The sequence below is a fragment of the Corylus avellana genome, chromosome ca3 (genome assembly GCF_901000735.1).
Source record: "Corylus avellana chromosome ca3, CavTom2PMs-1.0".
Classification (NCBI taxonomy): Eukaryota; Viridiplantae; Streptophyta; class Magnoliopsida; order Fagales; family Betulaceae; genus Corylus; species Corylus avellana.
The window spans coordinates 18,592,559-18,619,866 of NC_081543.1; the positions used below are offsets into that span (position 1 = coordinate 18,592,559).

Below are 27,308 nucleotides of genomic sequence, written 5' to 3' on the forward strand. Positions count from 1 at the left end.
TTCACAACGAATTGTAGTATTTTGAGTTAGATTTCCAATGCCATTTAAATCACTTCAATTTGATATTTGAGCAGAAAGTTATGATTAAAATACTGAGACATGTGCAGAATCTGAATTTGAATCAAATCCGAAATTTTATCCAATCTAATCTTTAATTCAATCTGATCTTTAATCCGATTTAACTATTTCTTGGATTTGGTTAGACTTAACCACACCATCTAGGTCTTCTCAAAGTTTGATTTCTTCCAAACTTTGCATTTTTCCCTTTAAAGCTGTAGTTTTTCTTTATTGACCTACAAAACATTAAAAACACAAAACTAACACAAAATATTAATAACGACACCGCTAAAGGATTAAGTAATGTAAATAAAGGAGTCCAAGTATGCAATATTTGGCACTTATCAAACACACCCAAACTTACATTTTGCTAGTCCCTTAGCAAAACAAAACGAAAAATATAATGAAAGCAAGAAACATAACTCCTCTTTCGTGGGAGAGACGATTGGATTTGGTATATGCTACAGGCCTTTTAAACCCCTAGGCATCCCTAGTGGACGAGTGAAGTCTCGTGAGGGCTTAACAGGAATGATACCCACAAACATTGTAGCACTATCTTGTTAACAAGAAAGAATTTTCATATAAACCATGGTTCTTATTCATGAGCAAGCTTAAAAAAACAAACACCATCATTTCAATCAAGAGGAAATCCCGAATCAAATCACTCATAAATGGACAATTGAGACCTCATATGTTCTGAAAAGTGTAAAGTGTAATTAGCATACAATCATGAAGCTTTCTGTGACGTCCCACATTGCTTGGGTATGGAGATGAGGATGTGCTTAAATGTATACTACACCCTTAATGACAACAACGCGTTTTAAAGCCGTGATGATCATGATCCCATCAGAACTCCGCAGTTAAGCATGCTTCTGCTGAAGTAGTACTAGGATGGGTGACCACCCTGGGAAGTCTGGTTCGAGGGGAGCCAAAAGCGGACAATATTGTGTGTCATTGGGGTGGGATGTTACACTTTCAGTTTAAACTCAAGACAAGTTCCATAAAATTTGTAAGAATCTCTAACAGATGAAACAACCAAGGCAAGATATGTATTTTTATTTTTTTTGCAGGCACTGCAATGTCTAACTCACTTAAGCTTTCTAATTGACCCATGTAACAAGTGTTAAGCCAATGACTCCCAAGCCAGGTGGCTTTATGGCACTAGATGTAAAACATCCCTAAGAGCTTATTAACTTAAGTCAAAAAGGCTACGAAGTCAGATTACCCATATCATAAATCAACACTGAACTTCACATCTTTTGACTCGAACACTCATTGCTTAATGAGGCAAGAGGTCCGATTACTTAGCGGAAAACTCAGCATGATCTTTATTTTCTTTTTCCTTCTCTTTTTTATTTATTTTTTTCTTTTATATATATATCTTGCAAGCCAATGGTTATTCATCAATAAGTCATCCAACAAATCTCAAAGAGAACAAGCTTAAGCTCAAACATCATACCTCACAGAAAACATGCTAATATGCTCATAAAAATTTATCTCAAAACAAGTGAAATCTCTTTTACCCAAAAATAAGTCAAAGGACTCAGACTCCAAATGACATAATGATGTGTTCAACCCTTTAAGCAAGATAATGAAATGCAAACCACAGTCACAGTTTAACTCAAACTTGACAAAAACATAGAATAATTTTTTTTTTTTTCAAATTTTTCAACACAAAAAGACAAATAAAAATAAACAAATAAGAACAAAAATAAACAGACAAAGTATTTTTCCATACCCCCAAACTTGAATTATACATTGCCCTCAATGTGTAGTATAGAAATATATTACCAGAAGTAAGGAAACATCAAGGTGTGAAAAAGGGGCAGGGCATCCTCCAAACTCAAACACCAAAACACCTGTCATCAAAACTAACATCAATATTTTCATAGAAACAAAACTTCAAAAGATTAATTGCTATTAGAAACAAAAACAAAAACAAAAACATGTAATGAAAGAGGAAAGAAAGAATTTTGTGGAGTGAAGTGCAGAAAATAAACTAGAGGAGAAAACTTTACAGCGCTTTCCCTGATCATGCGGATGTCCAACCAATCCCTTCCACCCCTTCTTCTTCAAAACTTCATACCGCTCTGGAAGGATATTTCGCCATCTTATGTGGAACTGCTTGCTTTGAAGGATCTTCTTAGGAAAGTGGTTCCTAAATTTGTGTGCTTGTGTGCACAAGTCCTTGAGTATCTTGACATAAGATGGCTCTTTGAGACATTCAGACGATGAAGCTTTGGGCTCTTGATGTGTTTCAAGAGGGACAGTGATGCAGGCAGGAGCTTCAGTACTCACTTTCATGTCACTGGGTAGATCAGGATCTGTTGGTGGCTCACTGTTCTCATGGTGCTCAATTTGCTCAACTTGTTCAACTTTTTCTTCCTCCTCAATGTTATCAACAATTTTCTCACTCTCAAGTGTTCTGGTGACTTGAGCATGCTCAACTTGCTCTGTGTGCTCCTCTTTGTTATCCATAATTTCCTCATCCATAATTTCCTCTTTGTTATCCTCCTCAATGTATCCGTAGAACAAATCACAAGGGATATCCAATTATTTAGGCAAATAAAATCAAGCAATCAATTATGTGAAATTATCTTAAATCATCAAGTGTATCCTTAAATCACAAAAGATATCCAAGAATCACTCCACACATTAAAAAGAAGTAAAACAATTGAAATATTAAACCCAATAAAATCAGATAAATAAAGGCTTACATGAAAGTATTGATGTTATTCATCGGTGAGGCTTCATCCCAAACCTTAGTTGGGAATTTAGCTCCACATAAAAATAAAACCTAAATCTAAAGAAAACCTAAACTAAAAAGAGAAAAATTGTAGAATTTTGCTCTCTGAAATTTTCTATTTTCTTGAATGCAAAGAAGTCTATTTATAGGCTTAGGAAAGTCCTAAAAGCCCTATCAAACCTAGATAATTTGGAGGTCTGTCTCCTAGTCAAAATAAAAGTCTGAAATCGGAATAGGATTCGTCCAGATTTATGTCTTTTAATTACGTATAGGGCGATTGGCATAGTTACCTTCCAAATTAGGAAAATCCTATTTCACAACAAATTGTATTATTTTGAGTTAGCTTTCCGATGCCATTTAAATCACTTCAATTCGATATTTGAACATAAAGTTATGGTTAAAATACTGAGACATGTGCAGAATCTGAATTTGAATCAAATCCGAAATTTTATCCAATCTGAGCTTTAATTTAATCTGATCTTTAATCTGATTTAACCCTTTTCTTGGATTTGGTTAGACTTAACCACATCATCTAGGTCTTCTCAAAGTTTGCTTTCTTTCAAACTTTACATTTTTCCCTTTAAAGCTGTAGTTTTTCTTTATTGACCTACAAAACATTTAAAACACAAAATATTAAATAATGACACCGCTAAAGGATTAACTAATGTAAATAAAGGAGTGCAAGTATTCAATATTTGGCACTTATCACATATCAGGAGCCAAAAAAGAATGACCTTGAAGATGCCATGATCCAGTTCTTGACTGCGCAGTAGTAGACAAATGCTAAGACTTGGCCAAAGAGCTAAGCGAAGGAGAGAGGGACGAAGTTCCGGCGTAAACAATACCTAGTCCAGGAGGTCATGACCAACTAAAGGCTGTAACAACCCTCAGAAGTGGTAAGAGTGTTGATAACAAGGTTTGAATTGGTGAGACAATATAAGAATCTCCAGCTGAAGCCACAACTTCCAAGGCAAGTGAAAAGGTTGAAGCCACAACCTCCAAGTTAATTGAAAAGGAGAAGGTGAATGCACCACCCTTCTCTCAGAGGTTATTAAAACCAAAGAAAGAAAAGCAACTTTTGGGTATTTTTGAAAACTTTGAGAAAAGTTGAAATAAACATTCCTTTATTAGATGCAATTCAGCAAATTCCTGCTTATGCTAAATTTTTAAAGGACTATTGCACTAGTAAAATGAAGTTTCAGGATCATGAAAAAGTGCTTTTAACAGAAGAGGTAAGCGCGGTGTTGTTGAGAAAGTTGCCACAAAAGCTGAAAGATCCAGGCAGTTTCACTATTCCTTGCAAAATAGGTGATCAGCTGTTTGAGCGTGCATTATTGGATCTAGGAGCAGGTATCAACCTAATGCTATACACTGTGTATGTAGCATTGGGTTGGGGGAGCTGCAACCCACCTAGATCACTTTACAACTGGCAAATAGAAGCATTAGAAGACCGAGAGGTATCTTGGAGGATGTCCTGGTTATGGTAAATCAATTTATCTTACCTGCTGATTTCATTGTTTTAGATATGGAAGAATCCACTATGCTTTTGCCCTTGCCTATTATCTTAGGAAGACCCTTTATGAGAATTGCAGATACAAAATTTTGTGTGAAAAAGTGTTCTGTGAGTATGAAGGTAAATGGGGAGAAAATAGAGTTCAAAATTTTTGATACATTGAAATTACCCCAAGATAATCTTGATTGTTTCAGTGTATGTTTAATCCAAGGTGCTATTGAGAAAATTTTTCAAGTCCATCATATTGATCCATTGGAGGCCACTCTCACTCATAGTTTCACAAGGAAAGTGTAACACCCGAGTCCCATATCGGGAAAATAGGAAGAAGCCCACATAGAGTGGGTGGTTTGTAAAGATAGTCATGGGTGCTAAGTCCCACATTGCCTAGTTACTAGGTGAAAGTGGGCTTTATAATGAATTCTATGGAAGCTTCAAATTGATTAGTCCTTTTGGGGTAATAACATAGATGTGGCTAGCGTTTCTCTTTGGGTTGTTACAAGTGGTATCAGAGCCACTTAGTAATGCCAAGCCATGTGGTACTGGAGTACTACATGACGTGGCCCTGACGAGGACGTCAGAAATTTAAGAGGGAGAGTTTGTAACACCCAGATCCCATATTGAGAAAATAAGAAGAAACCCACATAGAGTAGGTGGTTTATAAAGATAGTCATGGGTGCTAAGTCTCACATTGCCTAGTCACTAGGTGAAACTAGGCTTTATAATGAATTCTAGGGAAGCTCCAAATTGACTAGTCCTTTTGAGTTAATAGCGCAAATGTGGCTAGCGCTTTTCTTTGAGTCGTTACAAAAAGACATTGAGCTAGATTTTAAGGATGTTACTAATGACATCGTTGAAACTGTGCACTTCCTTGAGGCCTCTTCACCACATCCAAGTAAGTACAGAACCCCTTTTGAGACTCTTATACCAAACATAACTACTCTTGTTCCCTCTATTAATGATGCAGATTGGATAACAGTCATGGCATCTGGTACTGCAATCGAGCGCACGCGGGACCATTATTTTATTTCTTGCGTTTTAATTCGGTTAAACCGACTTTATGTTGCTATTTTACTAGGGTTAGAGTTTTTGGAGTCTTTATTTCGTTATTTTATTAGCTTTAGGGTTTTGGGGGTATTTATGTTATATTTTATTAGGTTTAGGAGTCTTTGGGCTATAAATACATGCTTATAGCCTTTAGTTTATCAGTTTATGTTGAGTATTGATTTTTTTTAATGAGAATTACTTATAATTGAGTTTATTCCTCTATTTTCCTTCAAAACCTACAGAGTATCTAGTTTTGTCAAGAAGATTTCTTAGATCATTAATAGAACCAAGATTTAGAAGTATTTATCTGCTACTTATTGATGTTCTTCATTGCAGCCAACTATGTCACACTGCATCAGTTGCTATCAGAGCTCAATTACTTTCCATGAATGGGGAGGAGTGTCCGTTGTGTAGACATGAACGAAGTGCACGTACGCACATAGGTAGCAAGTAAGGAGCAACCGGCGATTCGTTTGCGGCACATGGAGGAGAGATTTGGTGGTCTAACCATGCGGAAGAAGGGGCGTGCGCGCACCTAACACGGGGTCCCTACCGATCACTTGGCCGACATGGATGATTCGAGCGTTCGTCGTCGTGAACCAAGACTGCGGTATACGGGGGCGGAAGATAAATTTATCATTGAGGGTGAACCTATCAATCCTTATGCGAGGTGCGGAGTGTGGAAAGAATTTCCAACAACACAAGCCCATGCAATATCATAGGACGTAGGTGTCAAGCTCAACACCCAAAAAGAAAAGATAGAAAAGTCCAGAAAAAAGAGGGTGCCTAGGGAGGCGGCGGAGATGACGAATCAATCGGTGATTCGTTGGCAACACATGAAGGATGATGTGGAGATATTGCGAAAGCAAATAGTGGCCTTCAAAACCCGAGTTAACAACATGGGTGGCCCTAGGACCCAAGCACCAGTCTTAGAGTTGAAGCAGCTGCCTACACATTTGAAAACATTTGAAATATGCCTACCTAGGAGAAAATCAGACACTGCCTATGATAATTGCTGCAGAATTGAGTTTGGGAGAAGAGGAGAAGCTGTTAAGAGTTCTTAGAGATCATAAAATTGCATGAGGGTGGATTATTGCTGACATCAAAGGCATAAGCCCAGCCAAATGCATGCATCAAATTCTCCTTGAGGATGAAGCAAAGCCAACCAGGGATGCACAAAGAAGACTTAACTCACACAAGAAGGAGGTGGTCAAGGTTGAAGTTCTAAAATTGGTAGATGTTGGCATTATCTATCCCATCTCAGACAGCAAATGGGTAAGTCCGATTCAAGTAGTACCAGAAAAGAGCGGGATCACAGTGGTGAAAAATGAAGAGGATAAGCTGGTACCTACAAGAATGACTGTTGTGCAAAAATCTACCTAAATTAATAGGTAAATAATTGTACGTTTTACCTGCAAGTGCACAAGGTCAACATGGTAGTATAAGGTGCAAGTACAGGATCATTCCCACGAGGATTACTGAATTTATGTTTAAAAATAGATTCCTTAAGCAAAAGCAAAATAAAATTGATTGTTGATGTGATGATAACAAAGGGTAGGGCTTTGATATCCACCACTAATTTTATTAAACTAGTATTTCAATATGCCAATGCTTTGATCAAGTTATGCATATTTAATGTTTGCCAACCTAAGGGCATGGATGTATACTCCTTAAGCTATTGATTTCCCTAAGCAACGAGTTAGGCATGAGTGTATACTCTAACTCTTTTCTTTCCTAAAGGATTTAGCATGGTATATACTAAGTTGTTCTTTAGAAAAGCATATGTTCAATGGAAATCGACAAACACACGGGGCCTAGGGCATGGGTGTATACTCCCGGTTCCCCATGTTGATTAACCCAAGAATCGCGGTGTGGATTCTTTTGTTACTTAAGTTAAATCGAGGACTCGGTCATCCAAATTGATCTAACTAACAAGTCCATACCACATGCACATGTTGATCAGGCATACACATATGAGGAATTCATGCAAGCAGGTATTAATCAAGTTAAATAGCACAACATGATCATCACAAGGCGCCAATATTGAAATATTAATTTAACATAACTAGGGCTTCAATCTAGCCCTACTAAGTAAATTAGCTACACATAGAGTTAATGTTAAACATCTTCATAAAATAAAAGAAAAGAAAGGAAAGAATAAACCCGAGACTTGACTTGAGAGCTCCTATTCTTCTCCCTTCTCCAAGCCTGCTTATTCTAAAGGCTTAGGAGTCTATTTATAGGCTTTAGAAGTCCTTGGAAAAGTAGTAAACCCTAGGGTTTTCGTACGGTTTCAATCCTATTACAATTTGGAGTTTGAAAAACCCTAATATGGAAATAGGGACATTATAGCCGCCACTTGGATTGCCTCCTGCGCACGGGTGCGCTCGATCGCAGGTCTGTGATCGATCCTTCTTTTGGCCTGCGCTCGATCGCTCTTGGCCTGGCTTGTGCGGCATCTTCTCTGGTATTGCACTTGATCGCAAGTACCCTGCTATTGATCGCAGTACCAGGGAGCTCCAATTTTTCCTTCTTCTCTTTTTGAGCCTAAATCACCCAATTTTACTTCACTTTCTTCCAAAAGCCTGTAAAAACATAAAAAACACAAAAAGGAATTAAAATGGCCTAATTAACTACAACCAAAGGATTAAAACATGTAAGATAATGGCTAAAAATATGAATATTCTAGCACTTATCAATGACCACAGGGTGGAGAGTATGTATTGACTACCAAAGGCTCAACAAGGTAACACAAAAGGACCTTTTTCCTTCGCCCTTTATTGACCACATGCTAGAGAGGTTGGCCAGTCATAAGTATTACTGCTTCCTGGATGGGTACAGTGGCTACAATCAAATTGCAATAGCATATAAGGATCAAGAAAAGACCACCTTCACATGTCCTTTGGCACATTTGCCTACAGAAGAATGCCATTTGGATTATGCAATGCACCAGCCACATTTCAAAGATGCATGATGAGCATTTTCTTGGATATGGTGGAGAAGTTCATTGAGGTATTTATGGGTGATTTTAGTGTCTTTGGCTCTAACTTCGATGAATGTCTCAACCATCTGCAACTTGTCCGTAAGAGGTGTGAAGACTGCAAGTTGGTACTTAACTGGGAAACGTGCCACTTCATCGTACAACAAGGTATCGTACTAGGTCATGTTATTTCCAGCAAAGGCATTGAGGTGGATAAAGCAAAAATTGACATCATTTCCAAACTTCCCCCTCCTATGACAGTGAGGGGTGTGAGAAGTTTTCTGGGGCATGCTGGGCTTTATAGAAGATTCATCAAAGATTTCTCCAAGATTTCTAGACCCCTCTATGGACTATTGGCCAAAGATGTCAAATTTTTATGGACTGATGAGTGCATGAATGATTTTAACATATTAAAAAAGTTGCTTACATCTGCACCAATAATGATGGCACCAGATTGGAACCTCCCGTTCGAACTTATGTGTGACGCAAGCGACTTCGCCTTGGGAGCTATTTTGGATCAGTGAGTTGATAAGGTACCTCATGCCATCTATTATGCTTCTAGGACATTAAATGATACTCAATTGAATTATTCCACCACTGAAAAGGAGTTGTTGGCCGTCATCTTTGCATTGGAAAAGTTTAGGTCATATTTGATTGGATCCAAAGTCATCGTCTTCACTGATCATGCTACTCTAAGGTACCTCTTTTCAAATGGGTCTTACTGCTGCAAGAATTTGACCTAGAAATCAAAGACAAGAAAGGAAGTGAAAATGTGGTTGTAGATCATTTGTCCAGGCTGCTTGATAAAGAAGAAGGGAATGAGGTTCCCTTGGGTGAACAATTTCCTAACAAGCAATTATTTACCGTCTATGTCCACACACCTTGGTATGCTGACATTGTGAACTACATCACTACAAGGGTCTTTCCTCCAGGCATGTCCAGTCAAGAGAAGAAGAGATTGATGTCCATATCTCAACAATACCATTAGGATGAACCCTATCTATTCAAATCCTGCTCAGATCAAATCATCTGGAGATGTGTACTAGAGGAAGAGCATATCAACATCCTACAACATTGCCATCAGTTTGCATGCGGTGGACATTTTAGAGCCAAGAAAACAGCACTCAAGGTACTACTTACAATCTGGATTCTTTTGGCCTCATATATTTAAAGATGCTATTGGGTTTTGCAATGCCTGTGATAAATGCCAAAGGACCAAGAACATCTCTTCCAGAACTAAAATTCCATTACAAAACATTAAGAAGTCGAACTTTTTGATGTTTGGAGTATTGATTTTATGGGCCCATTTCCTAATTCATTCGGGTATTTATATATTCTTGTGGGTGTAGATTATGTGTCCAAATGGGTCGAGGCTATCCCCTCAAAGACTAATGATCATCAAGTTGTTGTCAAGTTTTTGCAGGAAAATATTTTTCACTCAATTTGGAACACCAAGAGCAATCATCAGTGATGGAGGAAGCCATTTTAATAATCAACCTTTTGCTTCTTTGATAAAGAAGTATGGGATCACACATAAGGTGGGCACACTCTATCATCCCCAGACAAGTGGACAAGTGGAGATCTGTAATTGAGAAATCAAGAACATCCTAGAGAAGACGATGCGCACTAACAGAAAGGATGGTCCCTGAGATTGAATGATGCACTATGGGCCTATCGAATTGCTTACAAGACTCCCATTGGCATGCCGCCATATTGGGTAGTCTTTGGGAAGGTTTGTCACCTACCAGTGTAATTGGAGCATCGAGCATACTGGGCCATAAAGCAATTCAATTTCAATATGAAGCAAGAGGGTGAAAAACAGAAACTTCAGCTGGTTGAGCTAGAAGAATTAAGGCAGGATGCCTATGAAAATGCCAGGCTGTACAAGGAAAGGACTAAGGCGTATCATGACAAGCAACTTTTCAGAAAAGAATTTCATGTAGGACAAAAAGTATTGTTGTACAATTCAAGGTTTAGACTTTTTCCTAGTAAGCTCATGTCTCAGTCGTATGGCCCATACACTATCACTAGAGTGTTTCCTCATGGAGCATTGGAGGTTCATAACCCAAAAGAAAATCAAACATTCAAGGTTAATGGACACAGAGCAAAGCCCTATTTGGAGATGGACTTTGAACCAAGAGATGAGGACATGGCACTCCAGTCTGTCCAATATGCAGCATTATCGAGAGCGCTTGAGTCACAGTCTGAGGAACTCAAGCGTATCTCCCCAGAATAGTGGTACTGAGGCCACTTCAATTTAGCTGAAGACGTTAAACTTAGCGCTTAAGGGGAGACAACCCCATATCATATCCTTTTTTTTTTTTCATTTCATTTTTTTTCTATTGTTTATTTTTATTTCTTGTTGTTTTTCTTTTGTTTAGTAGTTGTTTTTCAAGGACAAGTGTGCTTGCATTCAAGTTTAGGGGTATGCTATGAGCCATACCTGTTCCAGTCAAATCCCCATCTCCTTGGTAAGATCTTTCCATGTTATTTACACATTGAGGGCAATGTGTAATTTAAGTTTGGGGGTATGGGAGACAATTTACACACACTTTTGTCCCTATTTTTTAAATTTTTGAAAAATGTTCATGTTTGTCTTGAGATTTTGGTTTATCTAAAAAATTGTGATTTGATTTTCATTGGTGAGCTTAAAATTTTGAACACATGATCTAATGATTTAATTTCTAAGTTTGGCTACTTACTTTAGGCAATTGAGAATTCACCTGTTTGATTTGATTTGACACAAGCACACTAGCACATCATTTGTGAGGTATTACATGTGAGCCTGATGTTTATGTTTCTATGTCTTGGGTGGAGCCGGGTGACTTGTTGGATGACACTTTGGCATGAGTTTGAAAAAAAAAAAAAAAAGGAAAAAAAGTTGATCGTTTTAAGCTTTTCACTAAGTAACTAGACCTCTTGCCTCATTAAGCAATGAGTGTTCACATCAAAAGGTGAAATTTTTGATTTGGTTAATGTCATGGCTAGTTTGATTCCGTAGTCTTTTTGACTCGAGTTAGTAAGTCCTTAGGGGTGTTTTTACACCTAGTGCCCTAAGACCATCTGGGTTGGGATGCATTGGCCTAGCACTCATTACATTGGTCAATTATAAAGCTTAAAGGAACCAAACAATGCACAACTTGACCAAAAAGAATAAAGAAAAAAGAAATAATCCTAATTTATGCCATAGTTATTCATTTTAATGGGGATCCCAGTGAACTTTGAGATATTGAGACATTGCACATTGGAAATAATTGGAAGCCTTATATTTATGTGCTACTTCACCTTACACTATTTTGAACTTATGATGCCTTAGCCTGTCTTTTGTAAGTGGTCAGACTTTAAAATTTTGATTCATTGCGAAGATGGAGTTTACATTTTTAAGCTTGCTAATGAATGAAAATCATGGTTTTGAGTGATACTTTAATCTTTTAGATAACATGAATGATAAGTGCTAAAATATTCATATTTTCAGCCCTTAACTTGCATGTTTTTATCCTTTGGTTTTGATTAATTAGGTCATTTTAATTCCTTTTTGTGTTTTTTCATACTTTTGTAGGCTTTTGGAAGAAAATGAAGTAAATTTAGATGATTTGGGCTCAAAAGAGAGAAGATGAAAAATTGGGAGCTCTCTAACACTACGATCGATCATAGGGTACCTGCGATCGAGCGCAATACCCGAGAAGACAAAGCACAATCCAAGTCAGGAGCGATCGAGTGCATGACAGAAGAAGGATCGATCGCAGACCTGCGATCGAGAGCACACGGGTTGCAATCGATCGCACCTGTGCACAGGAGACATATCAAGTGGCGGCCAGATTGTCATTCTTTCCATATTAGGGTTTTCCAACTCCCAATTGTAATAGGTTTTGAAACCCTACGAAATCCCTAGGTTTACTACTTTGTTTACGAAATCATGGTTTTGAGTGATACTTTAATCTTTTGTGTAGCTAATTTAATTAGCAGGGCTAGATTGAAGCCCTAGTTATGTTTATTTAGTATTTCAATATTGGCACCCTTGTGATGATCTTGTTGTGCTATTTAACTTGATTGATGCCTACTTACATGAATTCCTCATATGTGTGTGCCTAATCAACATATGCATGTGGTATGGACTAGTTAGTTAAATCAATTTGGATGGCCGAGTCCTAGGTTTAACATAATTAGTAAAAGAATCCACACCGCGATTTTTGGGTTAATCAACATGGGGAACCGGGAGTATATGCCATGCCCTATGCCTCATGTGTTTGTCGATTTTCATAGAACATATGCTTTCCTAAGGAACAACTTAGTATACATCATGCTAAATCCCCTAGAAAAGAAAAGAGTTAGGGTATACGCCATGCCTAACTCGTTGCTTAGGGAAATCTATAGCCTTAGGAGTATATGCCATGCCCTTAGGTTGACAAACATTAGATATGCATAACATGATCAAAGCATTGGCATATTGTTATATTAGCTAAATATAATTAGTGGTGAATATCAAAGCCCTACCTTTTATTCTCATCACTTAGACAATCAATCTTTGTTTTACTTATGAAATTTATTTTTAAACAAAAATTTAGCAATCCTCGTGGAAATGATCCTGTACTTGAACCATATACTACTATGTTGACCTTGTGCTCTTGCAGGTAAAACGTACAATTGTTTACCTATTAATTTAGGTAAATATTTTGCACATCAAGTTTTTGGCACTGTTGCCGGGGATTGAGGTGAATTTTGTTTAAAATTATTTTCCTTTAGTTGTGTTATTTAAATTTTCAATTTTTAATTTAGTTGTTAAAAAATAAAAATAAAAACATCAAAAAGATTTTTTTGTTTTCCCTAATTCTGTTTTCTGTTTTAGGTTACGGATTGGCATTCTATGATTACGATCAATCGTCAGCCAAGTGCGATCGAGCGCACTGCGATCGAACGCACCAACCTTCGATTAGCGCAGTTCCAGGGAGCATCCGATCCAGCAACACTGAAGCTGCCTAATTGAAGAAGTAATTCAGTTGATGCAAGGTCGTTGATCTCAAGCCTCAACCGTTCTTCCTCTCGATCCTGAAATTGAGCGGACAATTCGACAATGACCTAGAGACAAAGAAGAAGAAGAAGAAATCGATATGGAAGACTTGCAAGAGAATCCAATTGGGCCAAGACCATTAGAGGCAGATCCACCACAAGTGAGGAGACCAATGAAGTAGGCATACGTTCCAGCAAACCTCCATCAACCCTCATGCATAGAATATCAACCATAGGTGGATGGCAGCTATTAAATCTCTCCTCAAATTCTTAATGCATTGACTCACTTCAGAGGCAGAGCTACTGAGGATCCCAACTTGCATCTTTAAGAATTCTTCGATTTATGCAAGCTGCAGCATGTCCAAGGCCTAACTACAGAGAGACTCAGGTTAGTTCTCTCCCTTTCTCTTTGAAAGATAATGCTAAACAGTGGTACAATTCCTTGCCTGCAGATTCTATCCATACTTGGGAAGAATTGACCACCATGTTCCTGAAGAGGTTTTTCCTAGCCCAGAAGACAAAACAACTTAAAAGGGAACTTCAAATGTTCCAATAGCGAGATGGAGATTTGTTCTTTTAGGCCTGGGATCACTTCAATTCCTTGCTTCTAAAGTGCCCACATCATAACATCCCTCAAGATGAGCAGGTACAAATTTTCTATGAAGGATTAGATGATACTAATAAAGGGATGGTTGATTCAGCTTGTGGAGGAACACTTATGGAGAAGAGTAGTGAGGAAGTTGTGGAACTTTTTGAAACATTAAGTGAGCATTCACAGCAATTCTGTTCAAGAGGAAGGAGGGGAATCAAAAGCAAGGGCATGTACGAAGTAAACCTTAGTGGGGATAAACCAATCAGTTGGCTACTGTAGAAAAGAAGTTGGATATGATTGTCAAGGCCATGACTGCTCAGAAAATCTCGCCTCTGCAACAGGACACACCAATCCAGGTATGTGCTATTTGTTCCCATCTAGATCACACCACTGAGAAGTGTCCTTTATCTCCATATAGAGCTTGACGAAGACAACAAACCTTGTTTGTAGGCAGGGATAGTCCAGGAGGTGGCTGCATTTAGACTTCTTCACTTAAATCGCCATTAAGGAAGGCGTTTTTGACATCCATTTGACAAAATGACCAATGTCAAGAGGCTGCAACAGCTAGCAAAGCAAGAACAGAAGAGAGGGGAGCAACTAGAGCAAAAGTCTCCTTATAATCCACACCATACTCCTGAGTAAAACCTTTGGCCATAAGTCAAGCCTTGTACCTGTCCATAGTACCATTGAAACAAGTCTTGATTTTGTAAACCCACTTACACCCAACCACAAACTGTCCAGGAGGCAAGTCAACCAGATCCCATGTATTATTCTTGTGTAAAACATCAAGTTCCTCTTTCATCTCAGCCTGCCAAAGAGGGTTAGTGGAGGCCTCGCGAAAGGAGTGAGGCTCATGCAAGGTAGTTAAGTCATGAAAGCAATGAAAATCCTATAAATGGGATGGGAGAGATCTTACTCAGGGTGGATCGACGAAGGTCAGGTGGTGGAGTGCAGACCGAATCCTCAGATGGAACAGAGCCTGGGGACACAGGTGGAGCGGTGTCGAGAGTATCGAGGATGATTGCTCGAGCAAGGGAGACTCTGGCAAGACATTGTTGGTGGAGTTGGAGAAAGAGGAATCTTTAGAAGGGTAGTAAAGGGAGGAAATGATGGCATGCTGAAATTGTCGACTTCGTGGAATAGTCGATGTTCCCAAAAATCTACATGACGGGAGATGCGAAGATGACGAGACACAGGATCATAACACCGATAGCCCTTTTGTTCCACTCCATATCCAAGAAAACAACATAACTGAGAACAAGGCTCAATTTTGGTGTGCTCATGAGGTTGGAGTAAAACAAAATAGGCAAAACCAAAAACATGAAGATTACAAGGGGACAACCAAAAAATTCTCATGAGGAGTGCAATTATCCAGGATAGGGGTAGGCAACCTGTTGATCGTGTAGACAGCCATGAGAGTGACTTCATCCCGAAATGGGGTAGCAACAGATGTGGAAGGGAGAAGAGCATGGACAATGTCTAAAATGTGCCTAAGTTTACATTCAACTCGACCATTTTGTTGTGAGGTGCCTGGACACGACAAGTGAGGAACAGTGCCATAATGTTTGAGGATGGCTTGAAAATCATGTTGAGTATATTCTAAAGCATTATCAGAACGAAAAGCTTTGATGGGTTTTGAAAATTGGGTTTCAACCATTTTGGTAAAAGTACGATAAATATCCAATAATTCATAACGAGATTTCATTAAAAACACCCAAGTGTAACAAGAGAAATCATCAACGAAAATAACAAAATAACATGAACCACTCATACTAGCAACATGAGAAGGTCCCCAAACATCAGAATGAATTAAATTAAAAGAAGCAGTAGCATGGGACTCACCATTATTAAATGGCAAAGCCGGTTGTTTCCCAAGTTAAGATGAAATACAATCAAAAGAACTATTGAACACTGAACCTAACAAACCCTTTGAAGCTAAAAGTTGTACGCAAGAGGCAGATGCATGACCAAGACGCGAATGCCAAAGTGCAAGAGATGGTGGTGACAAGAGGCAGCAGTAGAGACGCTAATGGTGGGGAGGTGTAAGGATGAGAGTTTGAACATGCGCCCAATTCTACGCTGGGTCCCAAGGGTTTGGCTCGTACGAGGATCCTGCACATGCACACCAGAAAAGTAAAAAACAATTCTATATCCAAGTTCACACAGTTGGCCAACAGAATGGAGATTGAAGGACAATTCAGGCACATGAAAAATTTCAGGAACAAAAAGGGAAGGTGTATTGATAGTGCCTATATTTTTAACAATCATAGTGGAGCCATCAGTTGTGTGAATCAATGAGGAATGAGGTGAAGGTGTAGATATGGTAAAGGAAGTTGGGTGAGGTGTCATGTGATTGCAACAAGTAGAGTCAAAGAGCCAAGGGGAAGAGATACCTAGCAAGACTGAGAGGACAGAGGAAGATGCATTACCAGAACGAGATAGGACGGCCTGGTTGACTATTGCCTCAAAGTCATTTGCAGATAAGGTGACACTGGATCCTGATGCCTGGCCAGAGGGAACAGCTGGAGATGAACCACTCTCAGTATGAGCAACTGCTGTTGTGGGTGCATTAGATCTCCCCTTACGCCAACACTTGTCAATAGTGTGCCCTCGACATCGGCAATAGCGACAGTAATTGATATCGCGAGATTGAGGAGGGAGTCGAGGAGTGCCTGACCTTTTAGAATGTTCTCGTTGGAATGACGAAGTACTAGAAGATGGTGCAGCCAACACTATATGACTGGGCTAAGAGCGCATAGTCTGCGATCTAGTCTTGGCACGAACAAGTTCGAAGATGGTAGTGTCCAAAGCGGGATGATGAGAACGATGTAAAAGTTGCACACGAACATGCTCAAAATCATCAAGCAAGGCCATCAAAAATTGGTGAAAGCGATGTGATCTCTACGTGTAACATACATCTCAACATCAGTAGGATCCTTCCAAATAGGATCAGAAACATCAATTTGGTTCCATAAAAATTGCATGCGAGCAAGAAAATCATTAATACTTTCACCAGGTTCCTGCCTTAGATGGAAATGCTCAAACAAAAGCTGATATTCGTGAGCACCGTCCACAAAAGAATAGCAAGAAGCAAGCATATCCCAAACACCCTTTGTTTCATCAAAGCTGCCAAAGAGCGTAGAAATAGATGGGATAGTTTACGGAACCACGTAAGAATCTGATGATGCTTACTATCCCAATCAATAAGACGAGTGGTGAAAGCCTTATCTAATTCAGAAGCCCCTTTAATTGCTTTTTAACCTCCCTAGTCACATAAAGCCAAAGCTTGCGGCCTTTAAGAAAGCTACACATAGATTGGGACCACACCATATAGTTTGTGCCATCTAATATAGTCTCAACATGATGAAAAATCTCGTTTTGTGCCATCTAGAAGGGTCAAATGCAAAAACATACCACAAATATGAAATCAGGACGAAAAAATAGAGTAGAAAGCACCTGGTCAACTCTGGAAGTCAACTAAAAAGTCAATGGTCAACGGACGCGGCAGTGTTGATGACATGGCACTAGGGCGGATGTGGCACTCGGCTGACATGGAACTATGGTTGATGTGGCGCTAGGGCTGACATGGCAGTTTGAAGACCCTAGCGCGTGTGGTACACTTGCGGAAGTGATGGCGAGGCCTGAGTGCGTGAGATGCACGCGCCGATCTTGGAGGCGCGCGTGAGGGGGCGTGGCTCGTTGGAATGGGCTGCGGTTGACGGTGCTGGAGTCGCCAAAGAAAGATCTGTCAATGGGTGTGCCGAGAGAAGCAGGCGAACCACAGTGGTGGCCTGTGGTAGAATGGTAGTGGCGGAGCACTCGAGACTTTGGGCGGCGCGTGTGGGAGCGTGAGAACTCCGATGGGACTGTGTGCGGTGGCTCTAGAACGGTCGTCTTCCTAGGTTTCGAGTGGTATAGTGATCCGCTGAAAACAACGAGTAGAAGAGAGAGAATCGTGAAGGACAGAGCGAAAGATTTGCCGGAAAACATTAGCGAGGCCGGAAAAAGAAAACGGGATGCAAAAGAAAAAAAAATTATTAAAGGTGATTTAGAACCTGTGCTCTGATACCATGTTGAGAATAAGATTGTATACTGAATCACACTGAATAATGTACAGAAGAGGCCTATATATACAGGCTAATAAGACAGACAATAAATATACATAACCCATGTGGGACAACATTACATATAATCTGACATTTTCCTTTCCGCTTGTTAAACACGTAGCAATTAATGGCAATGGGAGCATTTCTCTATATATAAATATATGCACCGTGATAACTCATTGCTTTAAAAAAAAAAAAAAAATGGGGACTAAATCATCACTACTATAAAGAAAAAATTGTTTCCACATAAAGCTTTGTATTACTTGACTTGCATGTATTTTGTACAGGGTTAAAAATATATATTTGTTAAGATCACAAGAATATCTAAGCAGTTATAAGCCTTTGGCTGGGTGTGAGAGAAAATTCTTGTGGGTTGAAGCCAACTTGGCCAATTCGCTTGCTGTGGCAAAATCACATTTCAACATAAGTGGAAAAGTTGAATCACAAATCACTCTCAAGATATTTTTGCTTACTTGCTCTCCTTCTCTCAAATCAACTACTGACTTAGGCATTGGAACTATCCCCCGCCGGCACACCCCGTATCACTCCTCAAAAAATTGTCATCAGTAGTTTGGCGCCGTCTATGGGGAATATTTCAGAATCTCATTATATATATATATATATATATATATCATTCCCACAAGGATTGTTGATTTTGCTTAGAATTGATTTTCTAAATTAAATATCAAGATTGTCACGAAATTGATATGTTGAAAGAAATAAAGATAAATGAAAGGGTAGGGCTCTGATATCCACCACGAATCATACTCAAATAATATAACAATATGCTAGTGTTCCAATCATATCAAGATTACTTAACGTTTACCAACCTAAGGGCATGGGCGTATACTCTAATTCTTTTCTTTCTCAAAAGATTTAGCATGGATGTATACTAAGTTGTTATTTAAGAAAACATAATTCAATGGAAATCGACAAACACATGAGGCCTAGGGCATGGATGTATACTCCCCGTTCTCCATATTGATTACCCCAAGAACCCGCAAAGATATCTTTTGTCACTCTATTAAGCACAAGACTCGGTCATCCAAATTGACTTAAATAACTAATCTATACCACATGCATATGTTGGCCAAACACATTCATATGAGGAATTCAATAAAGTAAGGAATAATCAAGTTAAGAATGACAATATGATTATCACAAAGGCGCCAATATTGAAATATTAAAGAAACATAATTGGGGCTTCAATCTAGCCCTACTAAAGTATTTAGTTACACATAATTAAAATAAAGGGAAAAGAAAGAACCGAAAACAACTCCTTGAAGTAACCTCCAAATTCTCCTCTTTTAAATTGTCTTGAATTCTATATCGAATTGTGTGGCTTAGAGGTCTATTTATAGGCTTAGAAAAACCCTAGAAGTCTTAGAAACCCTAGTAAACTCATAGGTTTAAGTCCTAGTTTAACTAGGACTTGGAAAACCTAGTTTGATGAGGAAAAGGATTCTGGCCGCATGTCTTTTTTTTCTCCAGTGCACGAGTGCGCTCGATTGTAGGAGTAGTGCGCTCGATCGCACAACTGCAATCGAACTTCTAGTGTTGGATGCTTGAGCCGTCTTCTTGTGCTCGGGAGCGCAAGCTTGCACTCGCTCCTTGGCTTGGGCGCTCGAGCCTAGGTCTTGTGCGCTCGATCGCACACTTCAGCCTTTTCCCGAAATTGCCCTTGGACTTGTAGCTTTTCCAGAAATGCTTCCTTTTCTTCCATGACCTACAAAAACACAGAAAACACAAAAAGAAAATAAAGTAGCACAAACTAACAAAACTAAGAGATTAACATATATAAATTAATGGGCTAATATTTTAGCACTTATCATGCATATTAAGGTATAGCATGGACCAATGTAAAGATGACTTGTATAGTGTGATTTCAACTACTTTGATATTCCTTGGTAGATGCTCTAGTTGTAATGATTAATGTTTATAGAATCTTGATGTTTCCGCTGCTTAGTATCCTCTCTTTTCGAGGAGTAGAGATCCCTGAGCCTTGTTCCTCACGGAATAAGGCTGGGGGACGAACTATGAAGTTAGTTATGAGTTAATTAATTCCTAGGGCGTTATATTATCTCTCAACCATTATCTGAATATGGACAACCCATGATGCATTGACCACCCTCCATTATCCCTAAACTACCTCCCACTATCTATCAACCACCTCCTTATCTCTAAGTTACCTTCCACTATCCCTCAATCACCTGAAGATGGAATATGGAGAAAGTAGTTATATAAAACCCAATAAAAGAGATCGATCGAATCATTCTCAAAAAGGGACATTAGCTCATTACTATATTTTTCACTCTAGACAAAACATGCTAACTTAAGTATCAGAGAGTCTTTGGCCAAGGCTGGGACCCTTTGACGTTGTTGTTATTTTGCAGGCAATCCATCGTCGGTCAAGCCGTACCAAAAACTATATCAACATTGTTTGGAACCTTTCAGTCGAGCCGAGTTTTATACGAGTATGTCTCGTTTAATAATTGAGCCTAGTTTCGTGTTTACGAATAGCTCATTTAATAATCAAGTCGCGCACAAATCGAACTTTATCAAGCAAGCTCATGAATAACTTTATTCATTTATGCCCTAAACCCTCAGTACACCGTACAATTTGAAATCATCGGATAAAAGAGTGGGAAATCCAACTGCTCGATTTTATCTGTTTGACAATGAAGATGAAATCATGATCATCCACGCTCTCTTCCTACACAGTGCGAAGAATTTAATGTACTCATGGTAATCAACTTTTTTGATCGACCTCCATGCTTTGATTTCCAAAAAAAAAAAAAAAAAACATAAAAAATTACTCACTCAAACAAGAATTTTGTATTATATTTAATTTATTCACCCTTTCAAACATATTTTCTCAATCTTGTGTAACCGTCCAAACATAGTTTCAAAAGGTTTTTTTTTTTTTTTTTTAAAAAAAAAGGAAAAAAAAAGTATTCGCAATTTAAAAAACAGTAAAAAAATATATATATATATATACAAAAGGATGCTAAAAAAAAGCACACCCAAACCAAATAAATTGTGAATATTTATTTTATTTTCTTGTAATTGCGACGCGTTCAAGTGCACTGGCGCGTAATTACAGGAAAACCCCAGGCAGTCGGCAGAGGGAGGGACTGTGGCACTCACCAACGGTCTAGGAGAAAATGATGACAATCCAGACTCGTGCATTTACTAGAAGCACAACAAAAATCCCAAAAGCAAATTCCAAGCAAGAATAGCGGAGATGATGATCTGGGCATTTCCACAACCCCCGTCTTTGCGAATCTGCACCGTCAAAAGTTCCACACGCCCATCAATTCTGTCTATCAAACAAACACGATGTTTATAATGCGAAAAGGCCTAACCTGGTGGATACCCAGCAGAGGAAAAAGAAAGAAGAAGATGAAGGAGAAGAAACCAGAAAGCACTTTTGCTGTAAAGTGCTGCAGTTGACTCCCATAGTGCACTGCTTCGGATTGTGACTCTCACGGTCTTGGACCACGTTCTTGCCTTCATCAATCAATATTATGCCTTTTATCTCTTTCTCTCTCTCTCTGTTTTCTGTCTCTCATCCTCTGAGGTACGTCTCTGCCTCTCCTTTTCACTCTCTCCCTTATCCGTGTCCCTGCTTTTATTGATTGCCATATGCGGGAGTGGGGGCTTATTTATTGTTTTTCCTGCTTCCCGGCTTAAAAGCTCAGTTGGGTATTAGTTAAATTCAGTTAATGCCACCGCGTGAGGCGACTCTTTCTTTTCTGGTGCGTGTTCTTGCTCTGTTCCTAGTTTTCCTTTTATCTCTGAGCTATTTGATCATTATTTTGATCTACCCAAGAGCGATTGTTTTGTTTTGCATCAAGATCATTGCCTTTGTTATTCTTAGTCTTGTCAACTTGCTCAAATGGCAAGGCCATGGAGTTCTCTTATGCAAAAGCTCTTTCACTTGGTACTACTGTTCATGTTTTTCTGTGTCATTCTTGTCGAATCTTTGAATGAAGATGGTGTTTCTCTTCTGGAGTTTAAGGGCTCCCTTGTTGATCCTGACAACAATCTTGAGAGCTGGAATTCGTCTGACTTGACTCCTTGTAACTGGATTGGCATAGGGTGTACAGATTTCGAGGTAACTTCTGTAAATCTCAATGCCTTTAACCTGTCTGGTACTTTATCTCCGACCATTTGTAATCTCCCTCAATTAACAGAGTTGAATGTTTCCACAAACTTCATCTCTGGTCCCATTCCTAAAGATCTTACTCACTGTCATAATCTAGAGATTTTAGACCTTTGCACAAATAGGTTTCATGGAGAATTGCTGGCCCCAATCACCAAAATGGTGGCACTTAGAAAGGTTTACCTGTGTGAGAATTACATGTATGGTGAAATGCCTAAAGAGATTGGAGATTTAACTTCGCTTGAAGAGCTTGTCGTTTATAGTAATAATCTCACTGGCTCAATTCCTACATCAATTGGTAAGTTGAAACGGCTTAGGATCATCAGAGCTGGTAGAAACCTTTTCTCGGGTGCAATACCAGCTCAAATTAGTGAGTGTGAGAGCTTAAAGGTTTTAGGACTGTCACAGAATAGGCTAGAAGGTTCTCTTCCTAGTGAGCTCCAGAAACTTAAGAATCTCACCAATTTGGTCCTTTGGCAAAACCATTTGTCTGGTGAGATCCCTCTCGAAATTGGGAATATCAGTGGGTTGGAATTACTTGCCTTGCATGAAAATGCTTTCACAGGCGTTTTACCCAAAGAGCTAGGGAAGTTAACCCAACTAAAAAGATTGTACATATACACCAACCAGTTGAATGGAACAATTCCAGTGGAACTAGGGAACTGTACAAGTGCTATTGAGATAGATCTTTCTGAAAACCGGTTGAGTGGGTTCATTCCCAGAGAGTTGGGCCAGATTTCTAGCCTTCGCTTGCTTCACCTTTTCGAAAACCTCCTACAGGGAAGTATTCCTAGGGAACTTGGACTACTAAAGCTGCTGCAGAATCTGGACTTGTCCATAAATTTTTTGATGGGTCAAATCCCACTAGAGTTTCAAAATCTCACATACTTGGTGGATTTGCAGCTTTTTGACAATCATCTTGAGGGTTCTATTCCTCCTCACCTTGGACTTAACGGTAACCTTTCTATTGTTGACATGTCCGCAAATAATCTTAACGGTAGCATACCTCCACATCTCTGCAAGAATAAAAAACTGATATTTCTGAGCCTTGGGTCAAATAGGTTATCTGGAAATATACCTTATGGCCTAAGAACATGCAAGTCTCTAATGCAACTAATGCTGGGTGACAACCAGTTTACTGGAAGCCTTCCTGTTGAGTTATATAAACTTCACAATCTTTCTGCTCTTGAACTCTATCAAAACCAATTCTCGGGGCTAATACCCCCAGAGGCAGGCAGGCTTAGAAATTTAGAGAGGCTGCTCTTGTCAGATAACTTTTTTGTTGGGCATATTCCTCTGGAGATTGGAAATCTAGTTCAGCTTGTCACATTTAATGTTTCCTCTAATCAGCTCACAGGAAGTATTCCCCATGAGTTGGGAAACTGTACCAAACTACAGAGGCTTGACCTTAGTAGGAATCAATTTACTGGCCATCTCCCAGATGAACTTGGGAAGCTAGTGAATCTGGAACTTTTGAAGCTTTCAGATAACAGATTGATGGGAGCTATACCAAGTAGCTTAGGTGGTCTGGCTCGACTTACAGAGTTACAAATGGGAGGAAATATATTTTCTGGTAGTATCCCTGTCCAGCTGGGTCAACTTACTGCTCTACAGATCTCCCTAAACATAAGTTATAACAAACTTTCTGGCCCGATTCCTGACTATTGGGGGAACTTGCAGATGTTGGAAACTCTCTACTTGAATGACAATCAGCTTATTGGTGAAATTCCAGCATCAATTGGTGAACTGCTTAGCCTTCTGGTGTGCAATCTTTCTAACAACCACCTGGTAGGAATTGTGCCAAATACCCCTGCATTCCGAAGAATGGATTCCACAAATTTTGCTGGAAACAATGGATTGTGCATCTCAGGCTCTAATCATCCATCAACAACTCCATCTTTTACTTCCAAACCAAGCTGGGAAAGAGAGGGTTCATCAAAAGAGAAAATAGTGAGCATATTCTCAGTTGTTGGACTGATATGTCTGCTTATTATAGTGGGTGTTTGTTGGGCCATAAAGCACCATGGGCCTACTTTTGTTTCGCTCGAACAACAAATCAAAACTGACATGTTAGATAACTATTACTCTCCTAAAGAAGGTTTCACCTACCAGGGTCTCTTGGAAGCTACTGGCAACTTCTCAGAAGATGCAGTTATAGGAAGGGGGGCCTATGGCACTGTTTATAAGGCTCTCATGGCTGATGGCAAGGTGCTCGCTGTCAAAAGGCTGAAGTCCCATGGTGAAGGAACGAATGTTGATAGCAGCTTCCATGCTGAAATATTGACCCTTGGAAAGATCAGGCATCGTAATATTGTCAAGCTCCATGGCTTTTGCTATCACCTGGACTCCAATCTGCTCTTATATGAATACATGGCGAATGGAAGCCTAGGAGAACATCTACATGGAAATGAGCAATCATGTTTACTGGACTGGAATATTAGATATGGAATTGCTCTTGGAGCAGCAGAGGGCTTGTGCTATCTTCATTATGATTGTAAGCCCCGAATCATTCACCGTGATATAAAGTCTAACAATATTTTACTAGATGAAGTTCTTCAAGCACATGTTGGAGATTTCGGCTTGGCAAAGTTGGTGGACATTTCGTACTCATCAAAATCCATGTCTGCTGTGGCAGGGTCATATGGCTACATTGCTCCAGGTAAGGATATGACTAAAGGCTATTGATTACTACTTTTTGTTCTTATGCTTTATGTGCTCATCCTTCTCTCTCCTAGTGGTGATGCCTGTTATGTGCTTGGCCTAATAAATTGCTGTGATTGTCCAAGTAACACTTGCCATATTTATCTGATTAAATTCATATTGGAGCTCATACTTCTAGAAAGCATTTAGGAAAAGAGAAATTACAAACTACCAATCATTCAAAACCTCATTCCAGTCTTCTGATGTAAGCCAATCTTGCAGGGTTTAAGGTGTGTTTCTGATCATTCCCTCAGTTTCTCCATCATCTCTTTCTGATTTCCTTCTTAGTGTCGATTGCATTCCTTAACACTTTACCTCCAAATATAAAAATTCAGTGATTTTAAATGACAGTTGTCTATTAATTTTATGTTAGTTTTGTTGGTGGCTAATTAACTTTCATCATTGGGCATAGCTGCATCCTGTGAACATCATCAGGATTTTTTTTCTTCATCATTTCCATCTCTTCAGCAATACTCAACCAGTATTCGGGATGCATTGTAGGCAACCAGAATCATTTTCACCTTCTCTAACACAATTCTAGCATAGTTCCTTCATCATCTTACCATTTAGTTTGTTAATAGCCTTCAGTCATGTCAATTATGCCTCTCGTCAAACAATAATGCCATGAAATGTGCATCCTTAAATGAATGCATTCTTATCTTTAGACTTCTTCTCTAGACAACTATTGTTGCGTGGACCTCAATCAGATTATAAATGTGGCATATCTTATTCAGAGATAAAAACTAATAGCGTGCTTACTACTCGTATGTGTTCAATTTTCAGTTATATGTTATAATACTGTTCTTGGAAAACATATTATAATAAATGTGTCAAGTGGTGCTTTTTAGAGAAGAAAAAAAAAAAACTCACTGTGAGATGTTTAAAAGATGGCATTGGAACTAATATTGACAATATATTTAACCCACTTGATCCTTCTAACCTTTTAATTTCTTGAATTTTGTAACAGAATATGCCTACACTATGAAAGTGACTGAGAAATGTGACATCTACAGTTTTGGGGTTGTTTTGCTGGAATTAATTACTGGGAGGTTACCTGTTCAACCACTGGAGCAAGGAGGTGATCTAGTCACTTGGGTGAGAAGAGCAATCCATGACAAGCTTCCAACAATTGAAATATTTGACAAACGGCTTGATCTGAGTGCGCAGTGGATGACCGAGGAGATGTCTCTAGTTCTCAAGATTGCATTGTTCTGCACCAGTACATCTCCACTTAATAGGCCAACAATGAGAGAGGTCATTGCGATGATGCTTGAGGCTAGGGTAGCCGTCGGCAATTCTCCATCATCTCCTACACCAGAAACCCCATTAGATGATGAGGATGCTTCTTCCAGAGGTTAGAAATTAAATTTTAAAGGCATACTTAAAATTTAATGGAGTATATCAATCTAGACTGTCTACCAAAAGTTTCAAAAGAACTTTTGGTAGACAGTGTAGATTGATATACTCCATTAAAATTGCACTTCACACTTCCAATTTCGTTAAGGCTGAAATTGGAAGTGTGAAGTGCAATTTTAATGTAGTATATCAATCTAGACTGTCTACCAAAAGTTCTTTTGAAATTTAATTTGTTCATTCTCATGATGATACACTAGTTCAGTTGAATCACACAATAGTTTGCTAGCTACTATAAGACTTGATTTTGAAGGTTGGCAGCTACTCACTTAATTAGAAGGGGCTTGAAACTCATTTTTTACTTTTCATTGATTTGTACTTTGTGTTCTGTTGTAATATTGGTCAGTTTTGATAATTAATTATTTGGAGAACTAAAATTTGGTCTGCATGATTCTGAATTTTGTAGATTACTTGGAGCCGTAGTTTCCCCTCCATCCTCCAAGGGGAGAGAGCTTGCAGCACCCATGTATCCATTAACATCTATGTTTTGAGCCAATGTCTTTGCCTGTTCTCACTTTGGATTAATCAGACCAATAATTATGATTTCCTCTTTGATCTTTGTTGTGCTGCTCCCACTGTCTCTGTCTGTCCCACTATAGCTGAACTCAATGATATCCTCCTCCATTCATTTCTCTCCCCTTCCTTCTATGGAAAACTATTCCCACATGCAGCACAAGCAACTCTGATTGACAACCTCTTTAAATGTACGGAGACTATTCATTTAAATAAGGTAACCAACGGAGATGAATTTAATGGACTCTTTTGTTTTGTTATATAACGTGCATGGATTTCTAGCTTTTATTGAAGGTTTTTATATTACTGTAGAGCTTCAAATGAAATTCACTTTACTAACATGTTGGGTTTCTGAGTTCAAAAATTATTTTTTAAGTTTTTTTCGGTACAACGATGGAGCCACTGTCTCTTCTATGTTAGGAGGTGATTATATGGTTACTTTTGTTTTTTCTTTGGGGAAAATACACTTTAC

General features: G+C 38.9%; 2 protein-coding genes across 2 annotated transcripts; both read left to right on the plus strand.

Annotated features, from left to right (window-relative positions):
- The first annotated feature begins 10,138 nt into the window (after window positions 1–10,138).
- LOC132174229 (uncharacterized) lies at window positions 10,139–10,576 on the plus strand. The gene has a single exon (XM_059585921.1). The coding sequence runs from the start codon at window positions 10,139–10,141 to the stop codon at window positions 10,574–10,576; it is 438 nt and encodes a 145-aa protein (XP_059441904.1).
- Window positions 10,577–21,632: 11,056 nt separating this feature from the next.
- Window positions 21,633–27,082, plus strand: LOC132176157 (leucine-rich repeat receptor-like serine/threonine-protein kinase At1g17230). Its single transcript, XM_059588286.1, has 3 exons — window positions 21,633–24,869; window positions 25,878–26,264; window positions 26,730–27,082. The coding sequence occupies exons 1-3, from the start codon at window positions 21,944–21,946 to the stop codon at window positions 26,744–26,746; spliced, it is 3,330 nt and encodes a 1,109-aa protein (XP_059444269.1). The 5' UTR covers window positions 21,633–21,943; the 3' UTR covers window positions 26,747–27,082.
- Window positions 27,083–27,308: the final 226 nt, after the last annotated feature.